Source organism: Haematobia irritans, chromosome 2 (assembly GCF_050003625.1).
Source record: "Haematobia irritans isolate KBUSLIRL chromosome 2, ASM5000362v1, whole genome shotgun sequence".
NCBI classification, from domain to species: domain Eukaryota; kingdom Metazoa; phylum Arthropoda; class Insecta; order Diptera; family Muscidae; genus Haematobia; species Haematobia irritans.
This window is the reverse complement of record NC_134398.1, coordinates 40,138,760-40,163,586: the sequence shown is the minus strand read 5'-3', so window position 1 is coordinate 40,163,586 and position 24,827 is coordinate 40,138,760. Positions and strand designations below refer to the sequence as shown.

General features: G+C 32.8%; 1 protein-coding gene across 2 annotated transcripts in view; it reads right to left on the bottom strand.

Annotated features, from left to right (window-relative positions):
• Window positions 1-2,775: 2,775 nt before the first annotated feature.
• The window catches only part of DIP-kappa (Dpr-interacting protein kappa), a 386,526-nt gene continuing 364,474 nt past the window's right edge, over window positions 2,776-24,827 (bottom strand). For both annotated transcript variants that reach the window (XM_075293821.1, XM_075293822.1), the window contains exon 12: window positions 2,776-4,165. In XM_075293821.1, the coding sequence (XP_075149936.1) occupies window positions 2,919-4,165 (1,247 nt within the window). In that variant the 3' untranslated portion in view covers window positions 2,776-2,918. The remainder of the gene's footprint in view (window positions 4,166-24,827) is intronic.

Here is a 24,827-nt window from a genome sequence, read left to right as displayed (position 1 = left end):
GTAAAATTTTGACATACTTTTCTATAGATATAAAATTTGGCAAAATTTTTTATAGAAATAAAATTTTTTACAAAATTCAGTATAGGAATAAAATGTTAACGTAATTTTGCATAGACATTTTCATTAGAAATAAAATTTTGACTAAATTTTCATTAGAAATAAAACTTTCATAAAATTTTCTATAGACATAAAATTTTGACAATATTTTCTATTTTTGACAAAATTTTCCACAGAAATAAAAATTTTGACAAAATTTTTTATAGAAATAAAATGTTTCCATAGAAATAACATTTTGACAAATGTTCTATAGAAATAACATTTAAACAAAATTTTGACGAAATTTTTTATTAAAATAAAATTTTGACAAAATTTTTTATAGAAATAAAGTTTTTACAAAATTTTCATTAGAAATAAAATTTTCACAAAATTTTCTATAGAAATAAAATTTTGACAAAATTTTATATAGATATAAAATTTGGCAAAATTTTCTATAGAAATAAACATTTTGACATAATGTTCTAAAGAAGTAAAATTTGTTATAGAAATACAATTTTGACAAAATTTTCTTTAGACATAAAATTTTGACTAATATTTCTATAGAAATAAAATTTGTACAAAATTTTCTATAGAAATAAAATTTTGACAAAATTTTTTGTAGAAGTAAAATTTTGCAAAAAAAATCTATAGAAAAAAATTTTCTATAGAAATAAAATTTTGGCTTTGAGAAAATTATCTACTAAAATAAAATCTTGACAAAATTTTCGATAGAAATAAATTTTTGAGAAAATTTTCTACAGAAATAATATTTTGACAAAATTTTCTACATATAAAATTGTGACAAAATTATCTACATATAAAATTTTGACAAAATTTTCTACATATCAAATTTTGACAAAATTTTCTATAGAAATAAAATTTTGACAAAATTTTCTATAGAATAAAAATTTTGACAACATTTAGTATAGAACTAAAATTTTGACAAAATTTTCTATGGAAATAAAATTTTGACAAAATCTTCTAAAAAAATAAAATTTTGAAAAAAAAATCTATAGAAAAAAAGTTTGACCAAGTCTTCTTTAGAAATAAAATTTTGATAAAATCCTGTATAGAAATAAGGCTTTAAAAAAAATATCTACAGGAATACAATTTTTACAAAATTTTCTATAGATATTAAATTTTGACTAATATTTCTATAGATATAAAATTTAGACTTATATTTCTATTGAAATAACAATTTGACAAATGATCTAAAGAAATAAAATTTGGACAAAATTTTCTATAGAAATTAAATTTTGACAAAACTTTCTATAGAAATAAATTTTTGACAAAATTTTCTATAGAAATAACATTATGACAAAGTTTTCTATATAAAAATAAAATTTTGAAAAAAAAAATTCTATATAGAAATAAAATGTTGACAAAATTTTCTATAGAAATAAAATTTTAACAAAATTTTCTATAAAAATGAAATTTTGACAATATTATCTATAGACATAAAATTTTGACAAAATTTTCTACAGATATAAAATTTGGCAAAATTTTCTATAGAAATACAATTTAGACAACATTTTCTTTAGACATTAAATTTTGACTAATATTTCTATAGAAATAAAATTTTTAGAAAATTTGCTATAGAAATAAAATTTGTCAAAATTTTCCAAAGAAATAAAAATTTTGACAAAATTTTCCATAGAAATAAAAATTTTGACAAAATTTTGAATAGAAATAAAATGTTGACAAAAATGGTATAGAAATAAAGTTTTCACAAAAGGTTGTATAGAAATAAAATTTTGACAAAATTTTCATAAAATGTTCACAAAATTTTCATTGGAAATAAAATGTTCACAAAATTTTCTATAGATATAAAATTTTGACAATATTTTCTATAGAAATAAAATTTTGCCAAGTTTTCTATAGAAATAAAAGAAAATAATAAAAGGAATAGGAAAAAAAATAATAAAAGGAATAGGAAAAAAAATTTTGTCAATATTATCTATAGAAATAAGACTTTTACAAAATTTTCTATACAAATAAAATTTTGACAAATTTCAACAAAATCGTATGAATGCTGCTCTTCCAAGGGGCTACGTAAATCAAATCTGGAGGGCGGTTTATATAGGCCAGAAGTTTGATAAATTACAAGTCAACATTTTCACTACTTTTTTTTAAATGAATACTAAAATTGAAAAACACAAAAGATTTTTATAAAACACCCAAAAAAAAAAAACTTTTTTTGAACAAATTAATTCTATTTCCAAGAGTGTGTTTTTGGCTATACATTAAATGTATTGGCCTAGGTAGAATATTCAACATTTTTTGTTGGTTCAATTTTCAATTTTTCCTTACACCAATTCACTGTTTTTTCATTGAAGTTATATTCACATTTTGTTCATTGTTGCGTATGAAGTACATTTCTTATATTATTTTGATTTGAATAACATATACGTCACCCAGTCCCTCAATAATTGTTATAACTTATACGTAACGGGGAACATGAACGTAGAAGTTGGCTACCCTTTGAAAAATGGAAATGTAATAAACATGTAATTTCGTTTTCATTTTCATCGTGGAAATCTATTTGGCTTAACTTTTTGGAGCATTTGAAGAACAATTCCATTGGGGACCATTAACGAAAGTTATAAAAAAAAAAATTAATAACAGTATCATTAAATCTAGAACATAGGTAAATATATATTTTTTTCGTTTTTTTTTCTACAATATTTTTTACTTGTGACTATTTTCATGTTGTACAATTTTAATAATTTTTGTTTTCTTTTGTCTTTGATACAAATCTCAAGGAGATTTCCATTATTCGGCTTAAAACGAAATTTCTATGAGACTAATTTTGTGTGCATGAAATTGAGCATATTCATGCTGGATGTGGGGGCAATTTGAAAGTTTGCCTTATCTTAAACATTTCATCTAGAATTAAACGATATTGTGGCGGTGAAGGTAGTGTTGTAACATGATGAGCTCAATTGAGAATTTGGTGAATCAGATGATGATAAAAATGACCACATTGTTCTCCATGTCCATAAACCTAATAATGGCAAACAGGATGTTGGCGACCATAGGAGTAAGAAAATTACTCCTAATGTTAAGAATTTAAATTTTGAATGTGATTGAATGATGTCCATAATCATAGAAATGCTCGTACATTTCCCTACGTGTAAAGGATGGCTTGAATTGCCTTCACACTTCCAAGGACTGTTTTGTATTCTAAAGGATTTTGTTTTTCTGGTTGACCAATAATGTATCTCTTTGCAGAATTTTAAATTAAAAACCATATTTAAAATAGTCCATGTAATAGGAGGCAAAAGGTGTACCATCGAGTCCTTTGTTTCACTGCCTTGAGTTATTATCACTTTCGGCCTCATTGTAGCACCAGCACCAGCAACATCCTTATCACCTTTCCTCAGACATTTGTTTGCCTTCCGTTCGATGATAGTGTTGTCGGTCTCTTGACAGAGGCTTTTTCCAGTTGCTCCTCGATTCTTGACATATGTCTCTGGCGACATTTCATTGTCATGGAACATTTTCAATTCATTTGCCATAATAAGATTTTTACGCATCGTCTCCTGTTGTTGTGCATAATGGGACTCATGATGCTCGTGAGATTCTTGAAGGCCCCGGCAATGTTCGCAGCAACTGCTGTGTAAAGGAAGTGTCGATTTTATCGAACAACATTGACATAGCTCGGCAACAAATGCTGCACAATCACTACGAGTACACCACAATGAATGGATGAGGTCCTTTTGTATTCCCTGCACGTCCTCATGGTGGTGTACTTGGTGTTTTATTGATGTTACCATCTCCCCGCTAGCTTGAGATCTCCTGGCAATGCTCCTCTGCAGCCATGTTCTTGCTATTGTTGAAAATTTATCGACTGTTGCTACCATCATAAGAAGTCGTGTTGCCAGTACCGCTTGGCTGAGTTTTACATTTGGCGTCGCTGCCTCCATTGCCTTGGCGTCACCTACAATTGAAGTGGCTTCTTTGATGGTTTGAATTAAATTCGTTAAACGCTTGAAAATCCCACATGATTGCGTTTTAATCGCTTGAATTATTCTGGCAAGTGGATTATGCTGTGCCAATGTTCCTGCCGAATTGTGAAAAGCATCGGGTGGATTACGCATGGGAGACTGATTGTTATCGCCTGAATTTCCTGTAAAGAAGAAGAACAACAAAAACAAATGGAAGAAAAGAAAAAGACATTTTTGTTTAGATAAGCAAGACAGAGCAATTCTTAGGGAAATTCTATTAATAAAGATAGGAAGTTATTCTATAAATTGGAAATCATTATCTAAATTTTACTTAAACAAAATTATGTTCTATCCGAGAAAAATCCATTTTAAGGATTAACAGCAAAATTAATGTTCTATCCGAGAAAAATCCATTTTAAGGATTTAGGTTATATTTATAACTTGAAATTAAATAATCTAATAAAACAATTTAAATTAAATCTCTTTGAGTGAAAAATATCAGTCTAAGGCCATTTTATATTAAATTTCACTATCAAATCATTGATATAATATGAACAAGTAAGTAAAGTCCAAAGTCGGGCATGGCCGATTATATTAAACTCTTCACCACTATTTAGATCGAAATTGTTTATAGCATCTCAACTTCTTCAAAGTTTACACCCTTATATACATATATTTAAATCTCAACCGATTAGGATAATTTTTTTATACCCTGCGCAACACTGTGGAACAGGGTATTATAAGTCAGTGCATATGTTTGTAACACCCAGAAGGAGACGAGATAGACACATGGTGTCTTTGGCAATAATGCTCAGGGTGGGTCCCAGAGTCGATATAACCATGTCCGTCTGTTCGTCTTTCCGTCCGTCTGTCTGTCTGTGAACACATTTTGTGATCAAAGCCTAGGTCGCAATTTAAATCCAATCGCCTTCAAATTTGGCACATGTTCCTAATTTGGTTCAGAATAGAACCCCATTGATTTTGGAAGAAATCGGTTCAGATTTAGATATAGCTCCCATATATATCTTTCGCCCGATATGTACTAATATGGACCCAGCAGCCAGAGTTTTATACCGATTTGCTTGAAATTATGTACAAACATAACACTTAGTCGTATAGTCAAGTGTGCAAAATTTGATTGAAATCGGTTCAGATTTAGATATAGCTCCCATATATATCTTTCGCCCGATATGGACTTATATGGCCCCAGAAGCCAGATTTTTGGCCGAATTTGGTTGAAATTTTGCACTAGGAGTACAATTAGTAGTATAGTCAAGTGTGCAAAATTTGATTGAAATCGGTTCAGATTTAGATATAGCTCCCATATATATGTTTCGCCCGATATGGACTAATATGGTCCTAAAAGCCAGAATTTTGGCCCAATTTGGTTAAAATTTTGAACAGAGAGTAGATTTAGCATTGTAGCTATGCGTTCCAAATTTGATTGAAATCGGTTTATATTTAGATATAGCTCCCATATATATCTTTCGCCCGATATGGACTAATATGGTCCTAAAAGCCAGAATTTTGGCCCAATTTGGTTAAAATTTTGAACAGAGAGTAGATTTAGCATTGTAACTATGCGTGCCAAATTTGATTGAAATCGGTTCAGATTTAGATATAGCTTCCATATATATCTGTCGCCCGATATGGACTAATATGGTTCTAATAGCCAGAGTTTTGGCCCAAGTTGGTTGAAATTTTGCACAGGTAGTAGATTTAGCATTGCAGCTATGCGTGCCAAATTTGATTGAAATCGGTTCAGATTTATATATAGCTCCAATATATATAGCTTTCGCCCGATTTACACTCATATGACCACAGAGGCCAATTTTTTACTTCGATTTAGTTGAAATGTTGCAGAGGGAGTAGAATTAGCATTGTAGCTATGCGTGCCAAATTTGATTGAAATCGGTTCAGATTTAGATATAGCTCCCATATATATGTTTTTCTGATTTCGACAAAAATGGTCAAAATACCAACATTTTCCTTGTAAAATCGCCACTGCTTAATCGAAAAGTTGTAAAAATGACTCTAGTTTTCCTAAACTTCTAATACATATGTATCGAGCGATAAATCATAAATAAACTTTTGCGAAATTTCCTTAAAATTGCTGCAGATTTAAATGTTTCCCATATTTTTTACTAACATTGTGTTCCACCCTAGTACATTAGCCGACTTAAATTTTGAGTCTATAGATTTTGTAAAAGTCTATCAAATTCTGTCCAAATCGAGTGATATTTAAATGTATGTATTTGGGACAAACCTTTATATATAGCACCCAACACATTTGACGAATGTAATATGGAATCGAAAATTTAGATCTACAAAGTGGTGCAGGGTATAATATAGTCGGCCCCGCCCAACTTTGGATTTTCCATACTTGTTTATTTATAGAAAATCTCCAGACTTACAATTTAAATCGGCTAACGCCCTGGACGACACACAATGTGAGTTAAAATGTTAATTTTGCTCTATTGTTTTAAATTTTGCTCTATTGTTTTAAACGGACGTCCCTCACTTTCACCGATAAAATATCGATAAAATATCGACAGTTACACCATATTGATTTCAAATCCTTTCCCCACGTCCTTTGTAAATTTCAAGAAACCTTGAGAATTTTAGTTCTTTCGGTTTTAGAGGGGGAACCTCCCCGCCTAAATATCGAAAAGTGATGTAGCCTATCTTATGTAAACGTCCCAGAAAATTTCAAGTAACTTAAAAGCCCAATTTTCAAAAAGCAGGCCAAGGGGCGGCCCCTCTTCCCGTCCAAATATCACAAAATCGGGTATCCAATATGAATTTCATAACCTCTTCCCACGGTCCTCTGTAAATTTCAAGTAAATTGGAATAGTTTAATTGTTTCACTGTATGTACTTAAGGAGAAGCGGATGTCTCCCTATGTCCTTTTCCCCGACAAACTATTAAAAAATCAGGAAACTGATATGAATATCATAACCTCACCCAGTTTTTCCGTAAAATTTCAGTCGGAGGACTTTAGTTTTGTTTTCACTGTATTTTAAAACAGTCAGGCAAACGGGAGGTCCCCGTCCCCGACAAAAAATAAATAAGCCATTCTTTGTCTAGACGCCCCTTCACCCCTCCCTGAAAATTTCAAGCAAATCGGATAATATTGTTCCAAATTTCAAAAAGTCGGGCAAGGGGACGGTCCCCCTCCCCGACGACATATGCACATATCAGGTACACAATATTAACTTCATAACCTCACCGCAAGGTATCTGTAAATCTCAGTTAATTTAGAGAATTTTATTTTTTTCACTGTACTTTAAAAAAAAGTCGAACAAAGGGGAGGTCCCCCTTCGCGATCAAATATCAAATACTAGAGTATTGGATCTTCGTCTAGATGCCAACCGCAACCTTCAATGAAAATTTCAAGCAAATTGGACAACTTTGGGAGGTCCCCCTCCGCGACCAGGTATCATAATATGAGGTGTCCTATTTTCACTACATGAGTGCCCCCTACGATCTCTGAAGATTTCAAGTAAATCGGTTCAGCCATTTTCGAGATTACCCGGAACGTACACAGAAAAAAATATCACCAAAATATTTCAAATTAAAAAATTAATTGAAGTTGAAGATGTTTTCAATTAATAAATTAATTGATACAATTTATTTTAATTTTAAAATTTTTAATTAAAAAAACAAGTATATACGGCCGTAAGTGCGGCCAGGCCGAATCTTATGTACCCTCCACCATGGATTGCGTAGAAACTTCTACGAAAGACTGTCATCCACACATTTCAACTCACATGGTTGTTAAATATCATATACTACCACCACGTACCAAATTTCAAGCAGATCGGATGAATTTTGCTTCTCCAAAAGCACCAAAAGTCAAATCTGGGGATCGGTTTATATGGGAGCTAAATATTATTATGGACTGATAGGAACCAATTCCTGCATGGTAGTTGGACCGATATCGACCAATTTTTGCATGGGTGTTTGAGGCCATATATTAACATCACGTACCAAATTTCAACTGAATCAGATGAATTTTGGTTTTCCAAGAGGCTCCGGAGGTCAAATCTGGTGATCGGTTTAAATGGGGGCTATATATAATTATGGACCGATATGGACCAACTTTTGCATGGTTGTTAGAGACCATATACTAACACCATGTACTAAATTTCAGCCGGATCGGAAGAAATTTGCTTCACTTATAGGCTCCGCAAGCCAAATCGGGGGATCGGTTTATATGGGGGCTATATATAATTATGAACCGATGCGGACCAATTTTGTTAGAGACCATAAATATCGGAATCGGATGAAATTTGCTTTTCTTAGAGGGTCTGCAAGCCAAATTTGGTGGTCCGTTTATATGGGGGGCTATACGTAAAAGTGGACCAATATGGTCCATTTGCAATACCATCCGACCTACATCAATAACAACTACTTGTGCCAAGTTTCAAATCGATAGCTTGTTTCGTTCGGAAGTTAGCGTGATTTCAACAGACGGACGGACGGACGGACATGTTCAGATCGACCCAGAATTTCACCACGACCCAGAATATATATTTATATACTTTATGGGATCTCAGAGCAATATTTCGATGTGTTACAAACGAAATGACAAAGTTAATATACCCTCATCCTATGGTGGAGAATATAAAACTATGAGAAACATTTTAATCTGAACCAATTTTGAGGCAACTTCGCAAAAGTATATTTATGATTTATCGGTCGATAGATATGTATTAGAAATGGAGGATATTTGGTCATTGGGTATTTTGGTAATTATTGCCCAAATCGGAAAAGCGTATATATGGAGGCTATATAGAAATCTGAACCGATTTCAACCAAATTTGACATGCATACTTAGTATTTTAATTCAACTCCCTGTGCAAAATTTCACGTAAATCGGACTAAAACTACACTGAAAAACAGTGAACCCACCAGGAAGAAAACTTTCGGTCAATTTTAGAAAATTTTGAATATTTATAGAAAATTTTAACTAAACTGTATTACAAACGTTTGCATCGCGCCGAGGTCATAAAAATAAGTAAATATTTTTCGACAAATTCAAGAAAATTTATTAGACATAACTAAGTTTTTTCACTTGTTAAAGAAAATTTTGTAGTTTGAAGGAAAAACTTGGATTTCAAAATTGCAAGAATGTCTTTAGTGACATACGAAGTTCATGATGGATGCATTTTTGGTAAAATTTACAAATTTAGAGAAATTCTGAACTATTTTGTGGAAGGCACGAATTTAGTTAATCTTTATGCTTCATTTGAGTATATTTTTTTCCTCGGTTTTAGTTAATTTAACTAACGTACACAAAAAATTATTAAAAGAAAGGAAACTTTCTCCAAACATAATAATTCCATGAACTAAAATAAAGTTAAATTGGCTTTAGTGAAATAGAGAGTTCACTTTTTTTTGAGTGTATGAACTCTGAGGTTATATGACGGAAAATCGGGCGTAAGTTATATATGGGAGCTATATCTAAATCTGAACCGATTTCAATCAAATTGAGTACAATTAACTATACTACTAATTGTACTCCTAGTGCAAAATTTCAACCAAATTGGGCCAAAACTCTGGCTTCTAGGACCATATTAGTCCATATCGGGCGAAAGATATATATGGGTGCTATATCTAAATCTGAACCGATTTCAATCAAATTTGGCACACATGACTATATACTAATTGTACTCCTAGTGCAAAATTTTAATCAATTTTGGCCAAAACTCTGGCTTCTGGGGCCATATAGGTCCATATCGGGCGAAAGATATATAAGGAATCTATATCTAAATCTGATCCGATTTCAATCAAATTTGGCACACATGACTATACTACTAATTTTACTCCTTGTGCAACATTTCAAGCTAATCAGGATAAAACTCTAGCTTCTGGGTCCATATAAGTGCATATCGGGCGAAATATATATATTGGAGCTATATCTAAATCTGAACCGATTTCTTCCAAAATCAATAGGGTTCTATTCTGACCCATAAGAGTAATTTGTGTCAAATTTGAAGGCGATTGGACTTAAACTGGGACCTAGATTTTGATCACAAAAATGTATTCACAGACAGACGATCGGAAGGACAGACGGACATGGCTAGATCGACTCAGGGACCCACCCTGAGCATTATTGCCAAAGACACCATGTGCCTATCTCGTCTCCTTCTGGGTGTTGCAAACATATGCACTAACTTATAATATGTTAAAACTGTGCTTGATACTATGGTATAATTTTCGTGATTGAAGACATTACAATTAAAAAATTAATTGGAGCAATTAATTTCGTGATTGAATCTGAAAAGAGAATTTTTGTGTTTATTGAAGAATATACAAATCTTATTTCGATATTATTGGTATAGGTCAAAACGAAATCATTTATCTTTAAAAATTTCTCACAATTATCTTTTCCAATCAATGATCATTAATAATTTCCAAGGTGAAGGTTATTTAAAATTACATTATAACTGTATTTACAGTATTTTTATATTAAAAAAATAAAACAAAAAGTCTTACAAATATTCTACTGGTTTAATGCCTTTGCTATAACCAACCATTACATTCATTGTGTCAGCGAATGATGGAAGTGATAATAATGATGGTATGCAATTTGATAAATTGCTTGAATGCAATAAAATAAATTAATGTTGGCATCTAGTTTTTGTGTGAACAAGTATATGTATGTGTGTGTTTGTGTGTATTTGTGTGCTGCCTTCACATTTCATCACCGTTAACACCGACATACGCAAATGCAATTTAGAATCCATTTTTATTTTAGTCCTGCTGCCACAGCTAGCCTTCAATGTGTACAGGAGCTGATTGGATAAGTGGTCACGACGGATGGTTTGTATGGCCGAATGTGGTGGCATTGTGGCAAAATGTTTAGTTTTGAATTGTGGCATAAAAAACCTCAAAACAAAAAAAAAAAAATATGTATGTTATATGGAAAGCAAGAAGAGTAAACATTAACCTACACACACTCATACCTTTAGCAGGTTTTCACAATGCTTTTGGGTGGTTCTATGGAGTTTGTTTCACACACACACACATTGATGTATATGAAATTCGTTACACTCGCGCATAAATCAAATTGAAATTCAGTGTTTTTTGTTAAACGATGTCTAACGAAACCTTACATAGATCAGAGGATTTTTTTTTCGTTTTTGTTAAGGTTACCATTAAAAATCCTCCCCCAAAAAAGGACTCAAATAAATGGGTCCGAAAAAAGCTATGCTAATAGATAGAGCATGAAAACTGAATAGCTATTTCTGTCGTAGTAACAATGAAATGGATATTGAATGCATCTTGCAAATACGTATAGAGAATTGAATTGGTTTATTGAAATCTTAACAAATTGGACCGCAAATAGCCATCATATACACAGAAAAAAATATCACCAACATTTTTATACCCTCCACCATAGGATGGGGGTATATTAACTTTGTCATTCCGTTTGTAACACATCGAAATATTGCTCTAAGAACCCATAAAGTATATATATTCTGGGTCGTGGTGAAATTCTGAGTCGATCTAAGCATGTCCGTCCGTCCGTCCGTCTGTCCGTCTGTCCGGCTGTCCGTCCGTCTGTGGAAATCACGCTAACTTCCGAACGAAACTAGCTATCGACTTGAAACTTGGCACAAGTAGTTGTTATTGATGTAGGTCGGATGGTATTGAAAATGGGTCATATCGGCCCACGTTTACGTATAGCCCCCATATAAACCGATCCCCAAATTTGGCTTGCGGATCCTTCCGGAGCAGCAAAATTCATCCGATCCGGTTGAAATTTGGTACGTGGTCTAAGTATACGGTCTCTAACAACCATGCAAAAATTGGTCCATATCGGTCCATAATTATATATAGCCCCCATATAAACCGATCCCCAGATTTGAGCTCCGGAGCCTCTTGGAGGGGCAAAATTCATCCGATCCGGTGGAAATTTGGTACCTGATGTTAGTATACGGTCTCTAACAACCATGCAAAAATTGGTCCATATCGGTCCATAAATATATATAGCTCCCATATAAACCGATCCCCAGATTTGACCTCCGGAGCCTCTTGGAGGAGCAAACTTCATCCTACCCGATTGAAATTTGGTACGTGGTCTAAGTATACGGTCTCTAACAACCATGCAAAAATTGGTCCATATCGGTCCATAATTATATATAGCCCCCATATAAACCGATCCCCAGATTTGACCTCCGGAGCCTCTTGGAGGGGCAAAATTCATCCGATCCGGTGGAAATTTGGTACCTGATATTAGTATACGGTCTCTAACAACCATGCAAAAACTGGTCCATATCGGTCCATAATTATATATAGCTCCCATATAAACCGATCCCCAGATTTGAGCTCCGGAGCCTCTTGGAGGGGCAAAATTCATCCGATCCGTTTGAAATTGGGTACCTGATGTTAGTATACGGTCTCTAACAAGCATATATATAGCTCCCATATAAACCGATCCCCAGATTTGAACTCTGGAGCCTCTTGGATGAGCAAAATTCATCCGATCCAATTGAAATTTGGTACGTGGTGTTAGTATATGGTCTCTAACAACCATGCAAAAACTGGTCCATATCGGTCCATAATTATATATAGCTCCCATATAAACCGATCCCCAGATTTGAGCTCCGGAGCTTCTTGGAGGGGCAAAATTCATCCGATCCGTTTGAAATTGGGTACCTGATGTTAGTATACGGTCTCTAACAAGCATGCAAAAATTGGTCCATATCGGTCCATAATTATATATAGCTCCCATATAAATCGATCCCCAGATTTGACCTCCGGAGCCTCTTGGAGGAGCGAAAGTCATCCGATGCGGTTGAAATTTGGTACATTTCGTTAGTATATGGCCTCTAACAGCCATGTAAAAATTGTCAAATTTTATGTAAACGTTTTGTAAAAAGTTTATTTTTATAGCAATATTTGACAACATTTTATTTCCATATAAAATTTTGTCAAAATTTTATTTCTATAGAAAATTTTGTAAAAAATTTATTTCTGTAGAAAATTTTGTCAACATTTTATTTCTATAGACAATTTTGTCAACATTTTATTTCTATAGAAAATTTTGTCAACATTTTATTTCTATAGAAAATTTTGTCAAAATTTTATTGCTATAGAAAATGTTGTCAATATTTTACTTCCATAGAAAATTTTGTCAACATTTTATTTCTATAGAACATTTTGTCAAGTTTTTATTTCTATAGAAAATTTTTTCAAAATTTTATTTCTATAGAAAATTTTGTCAAACTGAATTATATACGTATTTAATCGGCCTTTTTTTTTGTTTAATATATACCCCTTATGGACTAACTTACAATTTAGAAGACAGTGTTAAAAAGTTTTACGATACCTTGCCATCGGCAAGTGTTATCGCAACCCAAGTAATTCGATTGTGGATGACAGCCTTTAGTAGAAGTTCCTACGCAATCCATGGTGGAGGGTACATAAGATTCGGCCTGGCCGAACTTACGGCCGTATATACTTGTTTCAATTAAAATGTGGATTAAATTTGAATTTCTTTTTTTTTTCAATTAATAAATTAATTGAAACAATTAGCTTTTTAATCAAAATTAAAACATTAGGTAAATAAAGTCAATGACTGAAAAGTTTAAAGTTTTTAATTAAAAAACAAGTAAGGAAAGTCTAAAGTCGGGCGGGGTCGACTATATTATACCATGCACCACTTTGCAGATCTAAATTTTCGATACCATATCACATCCGTGTGTTGGGTGCTATATATAAAGGTTTGTCCCAAATACATACATTTAAATATCACTCGATTTGGACAGAATTTGATAGACTTTTACAAAATCTATAGACTCAAAATTTAAGTCGGCTAATGCACTAGGGTGGAACACAATTTTAGTAAAAATGGTATAAATATGGAAAACATTTAAATCTGAAGCAATTTTAAGGAAACTTCGCAAGAGTTTATTTATGATTTATCGCTCGATATATATGTATTAGAAGTTTAGGAAAATTAGAGTCATTTTTACAACTTTTCGACTAAGCAGTGGCGATTTAACAAGCAAAATGTTGGTATTTTTACCATTTTTGTCGAAATCAGAAAAACACATATATGGGAGCTATATCTAAATCTGAACCGATTTCAATCAAATTTCGTGCACTTGACTATACTACTAATTGTACTCCTAGTGCAAACTTTCAACCAAAATCGACCCAAAATCTGGCTTCTGGGGCCATATAAGTCCATATCGGGCGAAAGATATATATGGGAGCTATATCTAAATCTGAACCGATTTTAATCAAATTGTGCACAATTGACTATACGACTAAGTGTTATGTTTGTACAAAATTTCAAGGAAATCGGTATAAAACTCGGGCTGCTGGGTCCATATAAGTCCATATCGGGCGAAAGATATATGGAAGCTATATCTAAATCTGAACCGATTTCAATCAAATTTTGCACATTTGACTATACGACTAAGTATTATGTTTGTACAAAATTTCAAACAAATCAGTATAAAACTCTGGCTGCTGGGTCCATATTAGTGCATATCGGGCGAAAGATATATATGAGAGCTATATCTTAATCTGAACCGATTTCTTCCAAAATCAATAGGGTTCTATTCTGACCTAAATTAGGAACATGTGCCAAATTTGAAGGCGATTGGACTTAAATTGCGACCTAGACTTTGATCACAAAAATGTGTTCACAGACAGACGGACGGACGGACGGACGGACGGACATGGTTATATCGACTCAGGGACCCACCCTGAGCATTATTGCCAAAGACACCATGTGTCTATCTCGTCTCCTTCTGGGTGTTACAAACATATGCACTAACTTATAATACCCTGTTCCACAGTGTGGCGCAGGGTATAATTAATTGATACAATGTACTTTTTTATCAAACTCGGAAGACTAAGTCAATTGATAAAGTGAAGGAAATTTTTAAATTTTTAACTAAAAATGTATTTCAAACAATCAATTTGTATACCCTCCACCATAGGATGGGGGTTGTACTAATTTTGTCATTCCGTTTGTAACACATCGAAATATTGCTCTTAGACCCCATAAAATATATATATATATTCTGGGTCGTGAAATTATCGGTGAAATTCTGAGTCGATCTAAGCATGTCCGGCCGACTGTTGAAGTCTCGCTAACTCCGAACGAAACAAGCTATCGACTTGAATCTTGGCACAAGTAGTTGTTGTTGTTGTTCGGATGGTACTGCGAATGGGCCATATTGGACCACTTTAAAGTATAGCCACCGTATAAACCGACCACCAGATTTGGCTTGCGGGGCCTCTTAGAGAAGCAAATTTCATCCGATCCTGTTGAAATTTGGTACGTGGGGTTAGTATATGATTTCAACAACCATGCAAAAATTGGTCCATATCGGTCCATAATTTTGTTTGGAGGAGTTAAATTCATCCGATCCGGTTGAAATTTGGTACATTACTCTAGTATATGACCGCTAACAACCATGCCAAAATTGGTCCATATCGGTCTATAGTTATAAATAGCCGATCCCCAAAAATAATCTACCAAAATTATATTTCTATAGAAAATTTTGTCAAAATGTTATTACTATAGAAAATTTTGCCAAAATGTTATTCCTATAGAAAATTTTGTCAAAATTTTATTACTATAGAAAATTTTGCCAAAATTTTATTACTATAGAAAATTTTGCCAAAATTTTATTACTATACAAAATTTTGTCAAAATTTTATTTCTATAGATAGCTTTGTCAAAATTTTATTTCTATAGAAAAGTTTGCCAAAATTTTATTCCTATAGAAAATTTTGTCAAAATTTTATTACTTTAGAAAATTTTGCCAAAATTTTATTCCTATAGAAAATGTTGTCAAAATTTTATTACTATAGAAAATTTTGCCAAAATTTTATTACTATACAAAATTTTGTCAAAATTTTATTTCTATAGAAAGTTTTGTCAAAATTTTATTTCTATAGAAAATTTTGTCAAAATGTTATTATTATAGAAAATTTTGTCAAAATTTTATTACTATAGAAAATTTTGCCAAAATTTTATTACTATACAAAATTTTGCAAAATTTTATTTCTATAGAAAGTTTTGTCAAAATTTTATTTCTATAGAAAATTTTGTCAAAATTTTATTTCTATAGAAAATTTTGTCAAACTGAATTATATACCAATATTATATACGTATTTAATCGGCCTTTTTTTGTTTAATATATACCCTAATTTACAATTGAGAACACGGTGTTAAAAGTTTTAAGATACTTTGCCATCGGCTAGTGTTACCGCAACCCAAATAATTCGATTGTGGATGACAGTCCATAGTACAAGTTTCTATCCAATCCATGGTGTAGGGTACATAAGATTCGGTCGGGCCAAACTTACGTCCGTATATACTTGTTTTGTTTAATATATACCCGGTACGGACTAACTTACTATTGAGAACACGGTGTTAAGAAGTTTTACGATACCTTAGCATCGGCAAATGTTACCGCAACCCAGTGGTCAGGGTATAATAAAAATGTGCCTACCAGAAACATTGGTTGTAGACCCCACAAAGTGTATATTGACCGACTCAGAATCAGCCTTTGGTGTCCATTCGCCCGTCCCATGTATATGTTTTCGCAGGGTTCCGGTCTCCCTATTAACCGATTTTAATGAAACTTGGTACATAGCTTTCTTGGAATTGGAAGACATCAGAATTTGGAAGACATCAGATCTAAATCTGAACCGATTACACAGACAAACGGACATGGCCAGAACGACTCAGGAGCATGGTTGCAGTTGGTAGAATTCTACCAAAAACGGTAGATCATTTATTGTTTGGTAGATTGATACAATTTTTGATGTTTTTGGTAGATTTTGCAATATATAACTACACCAATTTTCTACAGAAATAAAATTATTACAAAATTTTCTAGAGAAATAAAATTTTGACAAAATTTTCTATAGAAATAAAATTTTGACAAAATTTTCTATAGAAATGAAATTTTGAAAAAGTTTTCTATAGAAATAAAATTTTGACATAATTTTCTATAGAAATGAAATTTTGACAAAATTTTCTATAGAAATAAATTTTGAAAAAAAAATTGTCTATACAAAAAAAAAAAAAAAAAAAAATTGGCAAAATTTTCTATAGAAATAAAATTTTGAAAAAAAAAATTCAATGAATTTGTATACCCTCCACCATAGGATGGGGGGTATATTAACTTTGTCATTCCGTTTGTAACACATCGAAATATTGCTCTAAGAACCCATAAAGTGTATATATTCTGGGTCGTGGTGAAATTCTGAGTCGATCTGAGCATGTCCGTCCGTCCGTCCGTCTGTAGAAATCACGCTAACTTCCGAACGAAACAAGCTATCTACTTGAAACTTGGCACAAGTAGTTGCTATTGATGTAGGTCGGACAGTATTGCAAATGGGCCATATCGGTCCACTTTCACATATAGCCCCCATATAAACGGGCCCCCAAATTTGGCTTGCGAATCCTCTAAGAGAAGCAAATTTCATGCGATCCGCCTGAAATTTGGTACATGGTGTCAGTATATGGTCTCTAACAACCATGCAAAAATTGGTCCACATCGGTCCATAATTATATATAGCCCCCATATAAACCGATCACCAGATTTGACCTCCGGAGCTTCTTGGAAGACCAAAATTCATTTGATTCAGTTCAAATTTGGGACGTGGTGTTAATATATGGCCTCAAACACCCATGCAAAAATTGGTCGAAATCGGTCCATAATTATATGTAGGCCCCATATAAACCGATCCCCAAATTTGACCTCCGGAGCCCCTTGGAAGAGCAAAATTCATCCGATTCGGTGGAAATTTGGTACGTGATGTTAGTATATTGTATCCAACAACCATGCAGGAATTGGTTCATATCAGTCCATAATTATGTATAGCTGCCATATAATCCGATCCCCAGATTTGACCTCCGGTGCCTTATGAAGAAGCAAAATTCATCCGATCTGGTTGAAATTTGGTACGTGGTGGTAGTATATGATATTTAACAACCATGCTAAAAGTAGTCCATATCAGTCCATAATCATATATAGCCCCCATATAAACCGATTCCGAGATCGGAGCTGCTTGGAGGAGCAAATTTTATCCGAGTCAGTTGAAATTTGGTGCTAGTATATGGCCGTTAACACCCATGCCTAACTAGGTCCATATCGGTCTATAGTTATATGTAGCCTTCAGATAAATCTATCCCCAATCACACAAAAATTGGTCCATATCAAGTTCATAATTGTATATAGCCCCCACATAAGCAACCCCCATATTTCAATTCTGGCTCTCTACGTATCGTGCAAAAAGTCCATATCGATTCGTAATTATTTGTAGACTTACCTACACATACCTTTTTTGTCTAATATATAGCACGTATCGACTATCTCACAATTTAGAAAACGATTTAAGATACCACAACCCAAGTAATTCGATTGTGGATGACAGTCTTTCGTAGATGTTTCTACGCAATCCATGGTGGAGTATACATAAGATTCGACCTGGCCGAACTTACGGCCATTTCTTATAAATTTTTTTTTTTTAATTTTTTATAGAAATAATGTTTTGACAAAATTTTCTATAGAAATAAAATTTTTGACAAAATTTTGTTTTTAAAATTTTTTGTAGAAATAATATTGTTGTTGTTTTTTCTGATTTTAGCTTAAAACCATTTATTGACTAAACTACAAGTGTAGCTTAACAAACAGAGGAAAATAATGTTTGTCAAATTTAGTTGGGCAAAGCCCTATAGACTGCAAGATGGTTGGATGGACGCACGTTTCGGAATTACCACATTCCTCATCAGCATCCTCTACTTGCAGCAAAACTATCAACCGATTATCAGAATAAATTCAGGCAGTTCATTAAACCCAACAATGAACCACACATGAACCTTCCGAAAAAGGTTTTGCATGATAGCCGGCTTATACCGAAATAAATTCGTACAAACATATCTCTTTTCCTATGCCACTGTCAAATCATCGATTTGAGTGCAGTTGGCTGGGTTTATTTTGAGCGTGCTTCCTCTTTTTTTCTCATTTGTTTTGTTTTGTTATTGTTGGTTTTGTTCTTTAAGCTTTGTTGTTGTTTTTTGTTTTCGGCTTAAAACCATGCATTGACTAATAAAATTCTGCTAAAATTTTCTATAGAAATAAAATTTTGCTAAAATTTTCTGTAGAAGTAAAATTTTGCTAACATTTTCTATAGAAATAAAATTTTGCAAAAATTTTCTATAGAAATAAAATTTTTCTATAGAAATAAAATTTTGACTAAATTTTCTAAAAAAAAAATTTGCAAAATTTTCCATAGAAATAACATTTTGACAAAATTTTCTATAGAAAAAAATTTTTGACAAAATTCTCTGTAGAAATATTTTGATAATAAAAATGTTGACAAATTTTTAATTTAAAATTTTCTAAAATTGTGTAGATTTTTGGTGAAATTTTCTAGAAATTTTGGTAGAATTTTTTTGACACGAGTGGCATTTGTGCTCAGGGGCCGGTGCTGAGCATTTTTGACAAAGATACCATATGTCTATCACATCTCTAAACATATGTGCTATCTTATAATATCCTTTCCACGACAGGGTATAAAAATAAGCAAAAAAAAAACCAAATAAATTTTCTGCAATAAAAATAAGCTAATTTTAGCATCAGTATAACAACGAACTTTTTTTCGGTGTACCTTATAGTTTGAACGGGAAACTGTCACATGACGAGGTTTGTCATAATATACCTCGAAAACTTAGCAGAATTTATTGGAACTCGTGAATTTCATCACGATCAACTTTATTTTTGAAAGCAATACATCGAAATGCTTTAGTAAGTTTGTAAACAATTAAATCTACTGTCACTTGAATAAGTTTTTATGACAAGCCGTTTAGAAATGCCAGCCACTTGAAATTGTTTACAAAACATATTAGCCACACTGTATAGCCATGTCATTTTTTGCCATTCGCAAACCATACTATACAGTTGCATTGAACTAGCGTCACGCATAGCTCAACCCCATTGAAATACTCCCTTCCACCGTAACGGTAATATAACGTTCAATTCTTGGTTTGATTGACACTGACATTGTTGCAAAATGGCAAAAAAAAAACTCCGACCAACATAACCCTAGTCCAGATACCATCACGTAGCGACTATTCAGTCAATTGTCATACAACGAAATTTGTAACAAAATTATTTTATATTGCCACCATGGTCATAGCACTGTTCTTTGGTCTTCCATTTGGTTGTTTTGCGAATGATGGTCACTATGTAAATTTCTGTAACTACACGAATGGGAAATGCAATGCTAGGAATCCCAGAAAAAAAAAGAAAAATTAAAGTCCAGGTAACAAGGTATTTTCTTTTTTCTAGAGGGGAAAAATTATTGAAAAAAATCTTTATCAATATGTTTTTCCTCTCACACTTGAATATTTATTCACAATTGCAATTATATTGCATATGTAAATATTTATTTAATATTTCAAATGTCAATACAACTAAATGAAATTTATACAATGGTATACAAAATTTATGGATGTGTTATTTTAGTACTTGTTTTCATATCACACTAAATACAAACATTCATCACATCATAGTCAATAGGGCGAAAGAGAAGGAGAGAGAGCGAGAGAATGAGAGAAAAATATAATAGACTTAACGTTTATGTGATGAGAGATGTCCATTGTAATACAAGTGGTGAATTTCTCTTTTATCAATGGGGACTTCCTTTTTAAAGCCAATGCCTTTTTTTCTCTGTGTAAAATAAAATCAACTGGAATAAATTCCCGCTGAATATGGGTGCAAAATATGATATTTTCTACACTGAAAAATTTTTTGTCGTGAAGTCAAATATTTCATGTCCTTAAAATGCTAATTTTGCTTAGCATAGAAGACGCATTTCTCTGATATAAATTGTTTTTTCTTGTGTAAAAAATCGATCAACTTTTCAATGAATTCGTCGTGTGTAGTTAAGTGATTCGACTTAAAAATCGATATCTTGACAAGCAAGAAAATTGTGTGTTGACTAAAGTCAACTTGGAAAATGTACACCTTCGATTTGCCGTAAGATATCAAGCGCCGCTGATGTTAATGGTGGGTAATCGCCTTAACACCTGATGGTTGTCCCCTGTAGGTATTCATCGACCCTGCGGTAGAAAAAAAAAATGCCAATCATTATCGGGAAAATGCCCTAAAGATCGTGTTGAAGCCCTGGACAGGGCAGACCAGGAATGTTGTAACAGGACTCAGCACCATCGCATTCAGAATGTACCAACCAAAAAGGCTTAAAAAGGACGATCTTTGCTTCCTTTATACTGCAAAAAATATCCGAATTAATTATTTAATTGAACTTTTGCCCCAGCATCATTATTGAAAGTATAATTGGCTCCCAAAGTCTCGATAATCTCAAAACGTCGCTTCGCAAGTGGCATGAACCTAAATGGGGTAAATCATCTTTAGTGTAATGTGTGCTGACTAATTCGACCGCCGAAGTTAGTAAATCTAAATTGATAGTAATAATTTTTATTATTTCCAATATTTTGGCATTAAAATTAAAAAAATCAAGAAAATCTGTCAATTTTAAATCAGGTTTGATGAACTCGGACAGGTAGTTCGTTCATCTCCCGTTCATATATCGAAGACTGAAAATCAGAGAACTTAAATTTTTGAAAATAAGGCCTCCCCCTTTTCTTACTTTTCGAAAAAAATGGAGTTCTCCTATTTTCAGTCTTCGATATGTGAACGGGAGACCAGATATTAACGAAAATCAAGTACCCAATATTACTTCATAATATGTCCCCACTTCCTCTCTTAGCAAAAGTTTCACAAGAGATAGAGAGAGAGAGGTTCCTCTCCCTGTACATCAGGTCTGTCAATTTTGTCGATTTATCGGCATTTTGACGATTTTTTACTCAAAAACAAGTAAGGAAAGTCTAAAGTCGGGCGGGGCCGACTATATTATACCCTGCACCACTTTGTAGATCTAAATTTTCGATACCATATCACATCCTATATATAAAGGTTTGTCCCAAATACATACATTTAAATATCACTCGATTTGGACAGAATTTGATAGACTTTTACAAAACCTATAGACTCAAAATTTAAGTCGGCTAATGCACTAGGGTGGAACACAATCTTAGTAAAAAACAAGTAAGAAAGTCTAAAGTCGGGCGGGGCCGACTATATTATACCCTGCACCACTTTGTAAATCTAAACTTTCGATACCATATCACATCCGTGAAATGTGTTGGGGGTTATATATAAAGGTTTGTCCCAAATCACTCGATCTGGACAGAATTTGATAGACTTCTACAAAATCTATAGACTCAAAATTTATGTCGGCTAATGCACTAGGGTGGAACACAATGTTAGTAAAAAAAATATGGGAAACGTTTAAATCTGAAGCAATTTAAAGGAAACTTCGCAAAAGGTTATTTATGATTTATCGCTCGATATATATGTATTAGAAGTTTAGGAAAATTAGAGTCATTTTTACAACTTTTCGACTAAGCAGTGGCGATTTTACAAGGAAAATGTTGGTATTTTGACCATTTTTGTCGAAATCAGAAAAACATATATATGGGAGCTATATCTAAATCTGAACCAATTTCAACCAAATTTGGCACGCATAGCAACAATGCTAATTCTACTCCCTGTGCAAAATTTCAACTAAATCGGAGCAAAAAATTTGCCTCTGTGGTCATATGAGTGTAAATCGGCCGAAAGCTATATATTGGAGCTATATCTAAATCTGAACCGATTTCAACCAAATTTGGCACGCATAGCTACAATACTAATTCTACTACCTGTGCAAAATTTCAACTAAATCGGAGTTAAAAATTGGCCTCTGTGGTCATATGAGTGTAAATCGGGTGAAAGCTATATATGGGAGATATATCTAAATCTGAACCGATTTCAACCAAATTTGGCACACATAGCTACAATGCTAATTCTACTCCTTGTGCAAAATTTTAACTAAATCGGAGCAAAAAATTGGCCTCTGTGGTCATTTGAGTGTAAATCGGGCGAAAGCTATATATGGGAGCTATATATAAATCTGAACCGATTTCAACCAAATTTGGCACGGATAGCTACAATGCTAATCCTACTCCCTGTGCAAAATTTCAACTAAATCGGAGCAAAAAATTGGCCTCTGTGGTCATATGAGTGTAAATCGGGCGAAAGCTATATATGGGAGCTATATCTAAATCTGAACCGATCTCAATAAAATTTGGCACACTAGACTACACCACTAATTGAACTCCTAGTGCAAAATTTCAACCAAATTGGGGTAAAACTCTGGCTCCTGGGACCGTATTAGTCCATATCGGGCGAAAGATATATATGGGAGCTATATCTAAATCTGAACCGATTCCTTCCAAAATCAATAGGTATCTATTCTGAGCCAAAACACATACTTGTGCCAAGTTTGAAGTCGATTGGACTTAAACTGCGACCTAGACTTTGATTACAAAAATGTGTTCACGGACAGACGGACAGACGGACAGACGGACATGGCTATATCGACTCAGGAGCTCACCCTGAGCATTTTTGCCAAAGACACCATGTGTCTATCTCGTCTCCTTCTGGGTGTTGCAAACATATGCACTAACTTATAATACCCTGTTCCACAGTGTGGAGCAGGGTATAAAAATATGGGAAACATTTAAATCTGAAGCAATTTTAAGGAAACTTCGCAAAAGTTTATTTATGGTTTATCGCTCGATATATATGTATTAGAAGTTTAGGAAAATTAGAGTAATTTTTACAACTTTTCGACTAAGCAGTGGCGATTTGACAAGGAAAATGTTGGTATTTTGACCATTTTTGTCGAAATCAGAAAAACATATATATGGGAACTATATCTAAATCTGAACCGATTTCAATCAAATTTGGCACACATTACTATATTTCTAATTGTACTCCTAGTGCAAAATTTCAACCAAACTCTGGCTTCTGGGGCCATATAAGTCCATAATCGACTCAGAATTTAATTCTAAGCCGATCGGTATACTAAAAGATGGGTCTATGACCACTATTTCTTGGCGTTACATACAAATGCACAAACTTATTATACCCTGTACCACAGTAGCGGTGAAGGGTATAAATAGCAAACGCCGATTTTCCGATTTTTGCCCCCAAAAATGACGATATTAGCTGCGTTCAAAAATTTTGACTAGAAGCTGTTCGTTTACACTCTTAGAGCAAGCAAATGACCGAATACATTTAACAGTTGCCAGAAAGAGAAATTGCGAGTTTTTGCTAGAGATTTCATACATGTTGGAGCTATACCTCATTTTACACCTACAGTATTAGTATCACGGTCGCCACTCGTGCCAAAAATACTCCACCAAAATTTGAAGAAAATTTTACCAAAAATCTACCAAATAAAAAAAAATATTTTTAAGTCGTTGATTGAATTTTTGTGGTTAGTATATAAAAAAATTGTTTTATTCGAAATGTTTTATATTGAATTGATAGAAAATTTTATTTTTACAGAAAATGTTGCCAAAATTTAATTTCTATAGAATATTTCGTCAAAATTTTATTTCTATAGAAAATTACGTCAACATTTTATTTCATGTTTTATATTGAACATTTTATTCGAAATGTTTTATATTGAATTGATAGAAAATTTTATTTTTACAGAAAATGTTGCCAAAATTTAATTTCTATAGAATATTTCGTCAAAATTTTATTTCTATAGAAAATTACGTCAACATTTTATTTCTATAGAAATTTTTTTCAAAAATTTATTTCAATAGAAATTTTTGTCAAAATTTTATTTCTATAGAAAATTTTGTGAAAATTTTATTTCTATAGAAAATTTTGTCAAAATTTTATTTCTATAGAAAATTTTGTCGAAATTTTAGTTCTA